The sequence below is a fragment of the Oryzias melastigma genome, linkage group LG20 (genome assembly GCF_002922805.2).
Source record: "Oryzias melastigma strain HK-1 linkage group LG20, ASM292280v2, whole genome shotgun sequence".
Lineage (NCBI taxonomy): Eukaryota > Metazoa > Chordata > Actinopteri > Beloniformes > Adrianichthyidae > Oryzias > Oryzias melastigma.
Genome location: NC_050531.1, coordinates 21,762,115 through 21,771,957, shown reverse-complemented (window position 1 = coordinate 21,771,957; position 9,843 = coordinate 21,762,115). Strand labels below are relative to the sequence as shown.

The 9,843-nt window shown below is 37.6% G+C and overlaps 1 protein-coding gene across 1 annotated transcript in view; it reads right to left on the bottom strand.

The window, feature by feature from the left end:
- LOC112151139 (NLR family CARD domain-containing protein 3) overlaps window positions 1-7,463 on the bottom strand; it is a 34,867-nt gene extending 27,404 nt beyond the window's left edge. Inside the window, exons 1-4 of the mRNA XM_024279836.2 lie at window positions 7,361-7,463; window positions 2,140-2,424; window positions 258-2,046; window positions 1-171 (exon numbers count right to left, since the gene is read on the bottom strand). Coding sequence (XP_024135604.1) covers window positions 1-171; window positions 258-2,046; window positions 2,140-2,424; window positions 7,361-7,373 — 2,258 coding nt within the window. The 5' untranslated portion in view covers window positions 7,374-7,463. The remainder of the gene's footprint in view (window positions 172-257; window positions 2,047-2,139; window positions 2,425-7,360) is intronic.
- Window positions 7,464-9,843: the final 2,380 nt, after the last annotated feature.

Here is a 9,843-nt window from a genome sequence, read left to right as displayed (position 1 = left end):
CTAAGAGTCTCCAGTTTACAGTCTGGACTCTGCAGCCCCTCAGACAACAGCTTCACTCCTGAATCCTGCAGGTCGTTCTCACCCAGGTCCAACTCTTTCAGACATGATGGAGATTTGAGGACGGAGGACAGAACTTCACAGTCTCCTGAGGAGAGTTTACAGCTCCACAGCCTAAAAAAGATGAACAAGAAAAGAAAATTATTACATCAAATTTGAATAAAAGTAACGTATTTGTAATAGTTAATAAATCTACCTACAAAGCTTTTTTAGAAACTTTGATAACTGGCTGCAGCCTCAGCAGAGCTTCCTCTGAACTACAGGATTTCTTCAGGTCAAACTCTTCCAGATCTTCTTCTGATGACAATAGGATGAAGACCAGAGCTGACCACTGAGCAGGAGACAGACGTTCTCTAGAGAGAAGTCCTGAACGCAGAGATTGTTGGATCTCCTTCACTAGAGAGTGATCATTCAGCTCATTCAGACAGTGGAACAGGTTGATGCTTTGCTCTGTAGGCAGGTTCTCATTGATCTTCTTCTTGATGTACTGGACTGTTTCCTGTTTGTTCTCTGATATTGTTTCAGTTTTTTTCAGCAGTTCTTGTAAATTATTCTGATTGGTCTCCAGAGAAAGACCCAGGAGGAAGCGGAGGAACATGTCCAGATGTCCATTTGGACTCTTTAAGGCTTTTTCTACAGCACTCTGGTGGAACGTTTTTCTTCTTCCCCAGAGTCTAGAAAACCATGTTTGCTCTTCTTCCAGCAGATTGACTCCAGAGTTGGCAAAGGTCAGATGAGCATAAAGAGCTGCTAGAAACTCCTGGACGGTCAGATGTATGAAGCTGTAAACGTTGTTCTCAAACATTTTGCACTTGTCTTCTCTGAAGATCTCATTGAACACTCCTGAGTACAGTGAGATGTCTTTGATGTTAAGGCCACACTCTTCAATGTCCTTTGGGTAGAAGATTAGTTTGTCATTTAGCAGCTGCTCAAAAGCTAATTTTCCCAAAAACTCAATCATTTCCATCTTCTTCTCAGGACTCAGATCTTTGTCTGTTGTAGCTCCTCCATCATTCATCAAATAACTTTTCTTTTCTATGTTTAGCCTCAGGAAGCGCAGGTACAGTTCTGTCAGGTTCTTTGGCAGATCTGTGTTTTTTTCCTTTATCATGACGGCCTCCAGAACTGTAGCGGTGATCCAGCAGAAGACTGGAATGTGGCACATGATGAAGAGGCTGCGAGACGTCTTGATGTGGGAGATGATCATGCTGGCCTGCTCTTCATCTTTGAATCTCTTTTTGAAGTACTCCTCCTTCTGTTGGTCATTGAATCCCCTCACTTCAGTCTTACGGCTGATGAACCTTGAAGGGATCTGATTGGCTGCTGCAGGTCGTGTGGTGATCCAGAGTTGAGCTGAAGGAACCAGATTCCCCATGATGAGGTTTGTCAGCAGCACATCTATGGAAGCAGACACTGTGATGTTGCTCAGAGTTTTGGGATTTTTAAAATTTAAAGGAATTCGGCATTCATCCAGACCATCAAGGATGAAGAGAACCTTGAAGTCTTCAAAACTGTAGATTCCTTCGTCTTTGATAAGCGGGAAGAACCGATGAACAAGATCCACTAAAGTTACCTTGTCATCTTTCAGCCCATTTATCCGTTTAAATTCCATCCTGAAGATGAAGTGGATGTCTTGGTTGTTTTTGCCTTCAGCCCAGTCCAGAGTGAACTTCTGTGTTAAGATGGTTTTCCCGATGCCGGCCACGCCCACTGTCATCACTAATCTGATTGGTCCTTTTTCTCCAGGTGAGAGTTCAAGTATATTTTTAGGGTCAATGTTTACTTCTCTGTCATTTGTTTCCACTCGTGCTGCTTCAATCTGTCTGACTTCATGCTGTTTATTGAACTCTTCAATTCTTCCATGTGTGATGTAGATTTCTGTGAAGATCTGCTCCAGAGGACTTTCTTTGTTTTCAACTCCATCTGTCACATGGTGCAAGGTCTTTTGGGTCTCAGGTTTGAACGTTTGGTGACAATTATTGATGATCTCTGAATAAAAAAATAAAAACAAGGTTTGTTTTTACTTTCAGGGCCACAATTGAAAAAATAAGTTAACCCCCCCCCAATCTTTCATTGACTCACCTGGAATTTCGGGTAGGTCTGTGAGGTATTTATCCACCAGGTCATTCTCACCAATCTTCTTAAGAACCATTTTAGTGACTTTCAGAGTGTGAACACTGTAGGTTTGGAATATCGCAGTCACCGTGTCCTCTCTGGTTTTGCCTTCCAGTTTAAATGGTGGAATTTTTGGGAATTTTTCCAGAAAACTCTCATTTGTCACATGCCATATGACTTTTTTAAAATTCTCATTACCAAGAGAATACAAAATCTCCCAAAGGACATTTGAAGGACTATTCTTCTTCTCCTCTGTGAACAGCAGAACAGAGAGAAGTCAGTTGGTAAAATCAGCTTCACTGACATCGCTGGTTGATATCCTGAGTTTAATGAAAACTAGAGTTTCATGGGTTTAAGATGAACTGGATCCTACTATCTGATTCACAGATGGGTTTTTCTGTTCACTTAGATACAAAAAATAACTGTAGCTGATGTGGATTCATGACTATCAAGATATGATCCATCAGAGCCGAACGTCTTTGTTCCAGAAGCTTTAATATCATTATTGCTTTAAAAATCTCTTTCTTTATATTTATACTTTGTAGAAATCATGAACGACCATCAAATATGTTCCCAAACTGTATTTCATGATAAGGAGAACTCTGGAAACCAAGAAGAATTTACAGAAACAGGGATTTCCCTAAATGATCTTCAATGTCCTGTTCTCCTCCCTGAAGGACCGACTGGAGATTCATTTGGAATGTCAGGTTTATGACTTTAAGAAACCTACATCCACCTACAGAAACTCTGCTCAGGACAACCTGAGATGAACATTTTATTTTAATGACCTTTTCCACAAATCAATGTTTTAAACATTTATTCTTTTATTTTGTTATGGTGAATGTAAGTTAAGTGACATCAAAGGATTTAACTTTATTCAAGGATCCCAACAGGAAGAAGGTGAAACTTCCATTATAGTCTTTGTGATGTCATGAATATTTTAATCATATATTTGAACATGAGTTTAGACAGCATTTAATCAGGTATTGATAAACTGAATGTCAAGAATTGATTGTGCTAAGTCCCCCATGATAATTTATTTTAATTAAAAAAAAATGCTCCCAGTAGTGTTTTATTTACGATGAGGACATTTTTAACCAAAATCCTACAACTAAATGTCTTAAAAAGCCATTTCCTATGTTGATCTGAAGCCTCTGTTTCCAAAATCTCCACAAGGGGGCGTATGGTTCTGATCTGGATGTCAGCTGGACGAGGAAGTGAAGATCTTCATGGACAGAACTTCCTCCAAAATCCTGATTCTTTCTCCTTCCAGTTCACCAAAGACTCTTTTAGCTAATTCTCCAATGTTTATTGACTGTGATCAATACATTCAATCATTGGTTTCTCAGAGTTCTTGATAAAATAATCAAAGCTAACATCAAAATGCTCTTTCATTGATTTACAATCCTTTCCAACTGCGGTCAAATGAGCCGCCGTTCACATTTCCGTGGTCACATCAAGAAGCTCCGTGGAGTCTGGTGGAGATTTTCCAGCGTTCTCAGTCCTGCTACCGTAAGTATTGGATGAAACTCACACCAAAAATCCAGTGATGCTGATTTGACCACAGAAATGTGAACGGCGGCTCATTTGACTGCAGTCAATGTGAAGATACCATCTTCTCTTCTCCAGAACCTGAACTAGACACTAGGAACAGATGAGGGTTTAGTGCATGTGCAGCAGAGCTGTTGATGGAAAGAAGATCATTCATTCAAACAGAGTCTGTCCAAAGCAGTTTGATTGACAGATTTAAAAGGAGAAATACTCAGAAATGCAAAAACAAAATTATTTTTTAATTACATTTGTTCTCTTTCACAAGAAAAATACCACACATACATGTTAAAAACTCTAAAAACAGGATTTTTAAGGGGGGACTTAAAAGTTTTGACTCAATCATTTATTTGGCATTTAAATAACTTCAGAAACCACATGTAGATGTTTTACTGAGAGTCATCACTTTATATTTTATTGTTTCTTTATTAAGAATTAGAACGTTGATGTAAAAACTTTGTTTGAGATAAACTCACTTTCATTTAAACTTTATGTAAACTTGTTTTATCACAGAACTATTTTCTAAATGTTTATATTTTCACATTCCCTTTTATCTTTCCACGAAATACATTTTGGTTTCACATTTCATCAATAAAGATGTTCAGAACATTTAAGAGAAATAACTTAGAAATAAGTTAATATTTTTCCTAAATAGTTTAACAGTTTCTGATGGAAACATGAAGCTGCTGGAGACGTGTGCTTACAGCCATCGGCCAATAGGCTGAAGTGTTGTTTATTAAAGATTAGAGCAGGAAATGTGAATAAAAGGAGGTGAAATGAAAAATAATGATGATAATATTAACAAAAAGAGAAGTAAAAGAGATGTCTTAATCTCAATGGGACTTCCTGGTTAAATAAAGGTTAGTTAAAAATAAAATAACAGTCTAAACATTAATATTGTGCCTCAATAATACATTTTCCGACATACAATGTAAAATCAGTTAAAGTACAACATTGTGTATTTTTGTTTCCACTGCTGTATTTCTTTGAAATGAGAAGATTATTTTATATTCTCTGTATTTTGGTTTTTAACTGTACTGTTTATTTGAGCCAGGGGTCTCAAACTTCGGCCCGTGGGCCATTAGCGGCCCTAAAGACGTTATTTTGTGGTCCCCACTTTAAAATGAAGGTTTAATGTTGGTGTGGTGTTTTGTATGAATGACACTTTTACAGTGCTGTGTGCAAAGCTGACGAGCCAAAACATTCACGGTGGGGTAAATAACTCTTGGGGGCGTGACACTGACCGGGCTTAAAGCAGAGAAACTTTTAGGGCAGGAAACCTGAGAAAGACAGACAGGTGCAACAGGAAGAAACATCTCCGCAGAAATATAAAGTTAAGACAATGAGAGTCATCAAGAAAACAAACAACAATTTTCCTTTTTGAAGTCTTGGAGTCTTCAAGAAAAGTGTTTTATAATCTAGAACCGGCTCCAGAAGAAACCTGCACCTGAGAACTGAGAGAATCTTGAAACTGAAGCAGATCATCACTGACTGAAGCTGAGACACTTGGATATTTTAAATGACAACTTTCATTGGGATTGTTTATTTTTGTTCTCTTATTGTTTTGTAAATTTTAATATTTGTTTTGTGCTGTGGTTGCTGTGTTTTTGTGTTGTTTCACTTTGATTTGTTTAAAGGTAAAATGATTTTAAAAGTTCATGGTTGTAAATGGAATAGTAGTTTTTTTGTATTTTATAATTTGTGTTTTTTCCCTTTTATTTGCAGTGAATAAACATATCAATATCAAACATATAGAAAACACTTTTCAGCATTAACAATCAGTTTGTGCATTAATTTTATATTATTGTTTATAGTAAATTAATTAAAGCAACAAAAGAATCTGAGGAGCTGACTGGGAGCTAAAAGAGACGATTGTCTAAGAAGAGCCAGGAGATCCTGCTTGCATTGTTGCTATGGTTACACTCCTTTATAAACAGGGTGAAAATCACAAGTCAGTTTAGAACATTTCATTTACTGATATTTACAATCAGACAATGATTTAAAAATCTAACTTTTTTCCATGTAAATAGTAGTATTTGCAGTATTTGCTGTGTGCATACATTACACACACCAAATACTGTTTGCTTTACAATATTTTATACATGAAATGTTCAAATGTGACACAACTTCATTTTGATTATTTATGAAAGAAACAGATTTTGTAAATCCTAAAAGTTTTATTGCTACACGTGATTTAATACCCATAATGACTGTTTCATGCTTTCATGACACACTGGTCTTTTTTTCTGATGCAATTTTGTAATCTGGCCAATAGATGTCACCAGTTTTCAATGTTGCATCACAACCTTGAACTATTTCAACACAATTTGATTCATTTTGGTTCAGAAAGATTTGGTTTCTTCACCACTAGTTAAAGCTCTTTGACTAAAAACTGTAATTATTGGAGAAAACAAACTCCAAAACTAACTGATTGTCACAGCAAAACACCAAAGATCCAAATGCAGAAAAGTAAGATACTTCAGTCATAGGAACTTCAAATCATGACACGAGAAACCAACAGAACATTCCAACACCAGTGACATTGTGAGGAATATCTGTGACAGAATAAACCAAATGAACACAAGACCATCACACAGGTTACACAACAGCAACTTTCAACTGAGAAGACAATTCTGTTAAATACTTTGAAAATGTGAAACTACAACTTGACCATTAAAAATCTGACCGTTTGATCAAATGAAGCTGGGACATCCTCAAACTGTCAGAACCAGCTGATCCTGTCTGTACACCCCCACACCAAAAGACTGCATCAGTCAGAGGACAGAAATGTGGGTTCTCTGGTTTTAGTTTGACACTTTCGGTTCTGTTTGGTAATCACCTCGTAGTGACTGTGGACTTATGAGCAGCTAGAGAGGCTGCAGCAGGACCTTGTTTGGAACACGCTCTAAAAAAGATGAAGAAAAAGTCCTCTGACTGTGTCTTGATTTATTTACCTTCATCTTAGACACAGATAACACAAGATATGTCAATCAAAAGCAAAGATCGTTCCAAACAACAGGTAACTAAAGTGATCAACAAAAAATACTGGCTCATGTACACCCTCTTTGAACCAACACAACAACAACACAATCCCAGGTGACAGGTGAACCTATTGATGTCTCTCCTCATCAGATGACAAAAAAAGGAATCATAAATGAACAGGATCATGGCTGCTACACACCTCTTTTAGTGATTTGAATTCACATGTCAAATTATTGATCAAATATCTGCTCATTTTCTTTTTCATATTTAAACTATTGTTTAGATCTGAAGTACAGAACCTGGTTCAGATCATGAGGTGACAGTGTTAACAGCTGATCACAGTCTGGTTCTGACTTCATTCTTGTTCACAACAGTTTGATCAGGCTGAACATAACTGATCTGCTCAGTCTTCAAACCATCATCTGATGGAACAAACATTCCTGAAACCTGATTGAAGCAGTTCAATCCAAACTCTGCTCACTCAGAGCTGCAGACACAGCAGGAACTTCTTAAACATCAACTTTATCACTTTAGATACCGAAGAAATCTGTGACTGAACAGTTTTGAACTGTGAGCTTTAAACTCCTGCTGAAGTTTAAATGTTCTGATGTTAAATAATTCTGGTCAGAAATACAACTCAGTCTGATCAGATTCTCACCTGCTGAACTCATCTCAGCTCCTCTTCCTCTCAGTCTGGATCTGCAGGAGAGTCTTCAGGAGAGAAGAAGCTGCTCCTCAATGTTCTTCATTTCTGCTGTGTGAGTCAATCTGTTCTTTCTCTCTTTTGTAAGAGTCTAAAACCTCAGTGACGTAAAGAACTGGTTTAACTGGTCCACAAACAGACTAGAGTCTGGAGAAGAAGCAGTCGTCTCAATAGTTCAGGTAAACAGCTGATTATTGAAGGAGCTACTTTCAGTTTGGCTTAATTTTCTTTTGTCCCAAACATTGATTTTATTAGAGAACTGGACTGAGTGGCACTCTAGTAAGACATTTTAAGGGGCTCTTCCATGAAAATTCTACTTTTTGAGGTTTTAAATGCATTTTACTGTTCTTCCTCATGATTAAGAACCCCAAAACGGTATTTTGATCCATTCGTGCATTTAAGAGTAATCCTCTAAAAACCTGCACTGTCTGCAGCAGCCCCTCCCATACCCACGAAAACGAGCGGGTGGAAACATGCAGACAGAAGCACCATGCCAACAGATCCCTACAGGAAGAGTCTTTGCTGCAAGCTCCGCCCCCATACTACAATGAAAACACACCCATTTTCTCTGCAAAGCTGTGGTCCAGAAGTAGTTCTCCCCTGCTGCCAGAATCTGTCTCCTGGCAGGAGATAACTACCTTCCTGTACCAGGAACTGCTCTCTGGCCCATCTTTCAAGGTGGTCTTGGTTCATTTCCAATCGGACTGAACTTCGGTTTGCACTGAGATTCCTCATCCTGAATATGAAACAAACCGAGAGCGGAACAACTGAACCAAAACGGTCACTGTACCCGACGGTCACGTGATGTAAACACTAAGGCTGGGAATCACTGGGTACCTCACGATACGATACGCGATACATGGCTCACGATATCGATAATATCGCGATACTACGATAATTGGTAGAAATGCTCTCTAATAACTAGCATTATAAAGAAGAACATGTTTTTTTGTGAAAATATATCCCTATTTATGTTTTTTAGCTTAAACATAATCATAATAAACAACTTTTCTTATTTTGTGCAACAAATTATAGACACTTTTGTTCAACACTGCTGAAATCAGTAACACTATGTCTTTGACAAACATTGACAACAACTGAATTGGAATTAACTGTCAAATTCAATGTTAACAATAGTAAACATGATCAGCAGTTCCACTACTTAGTGCAGAATTGAAACAGAACAAAAATTAAATAAGTCAAGTGGTGACAGCTATCTACCTCCAAAAGAACGTCACACCAAAGGCTGATGAATATAATGTTTTACAGCCTCTGTCGAGTGTTACCTAATTTTTTGTGCACTTTTCCCTCACTTGAAAAGGGCTAAGCATCCAAAAATAAAGGCTGATTTACTCAGACTGTCACTTGAGATTATTTTTCCAATCTTTATTTATTTTCCATTTGGTCAGTCAGCAGTTAATAGGTAAAAACTTTAAAACACATAATAATGGCAATAAATATAATTTTAACTGCTTCAATTAATTAGCATTCTCCCTAATTTTACAGTGAATTAATGTACTTTATTTTAATTGCATTTAAATTTCAGTTCATACATCAAATCCTGCTTTTTTATTTGAGAATTACTTTAAATTAACATTAGCAACAAGTAATTACATTGTTTGAAAACGTCACATTCTAAATTTATCAAAGTTACACCGTACAGCAGCAGGTTAAACATTGAAGTGCATGAAAACCAAAATTCCGACGGTCCCTGAAGTGTACACAAACAACTGCGAAGCACGCGCCCAGTTCCAACAGCAAACAGGAAGTAAGTGATCGCTGACATTCTAGCGCTCAGACAAAGTCACTTCTTACCGGCTGGATCTCCTACAGATGGATGATAAATGCTGACAGGTAGACATGCTTCACACACGCGCTACAGAGCCTGTATCTCACCGGAGCTTCTCCCGAATGAGCGCGTGCATCGCTATTAAAAGTCCGACGCAGCGCCCATCTACTCAACAGATCCGCCGCGCAACTCAGACGCTCGGCGCTACAGCCTCTTAAAATGAAAATATAATATCGATACTTGGTGAGAACCCATCGAGAATCGATCGCAGGGATATATTGGGATATATCGCAATATCAATATTTTGGCACACCCCTAGTAAACACGTTAGAAATGAGGTGATCTGTGAGCCGCGGACACATGTAGAACATTAGATTGTCATGTTAGCCAAAATGAAATCATTGTTCCAACTGTTTACTTCAATCCCAAAGCTGGTTGAAAGTAGTAATTTATTAAACTGGATATTTAATAAAATTATCCTCCGGGCACCACCTTCGTAATGAAGGAAAATAATACTTATTAATTATCAGTTGTTATCTCTAATTAATAAGGTAATAATCAAATTATCAGTCTCTCAACCTTAAAGTGTTAGTAATGGCCTGGGACAAATTTAAAATAAGTATCCAGATATATTCCATATGTTCTAATG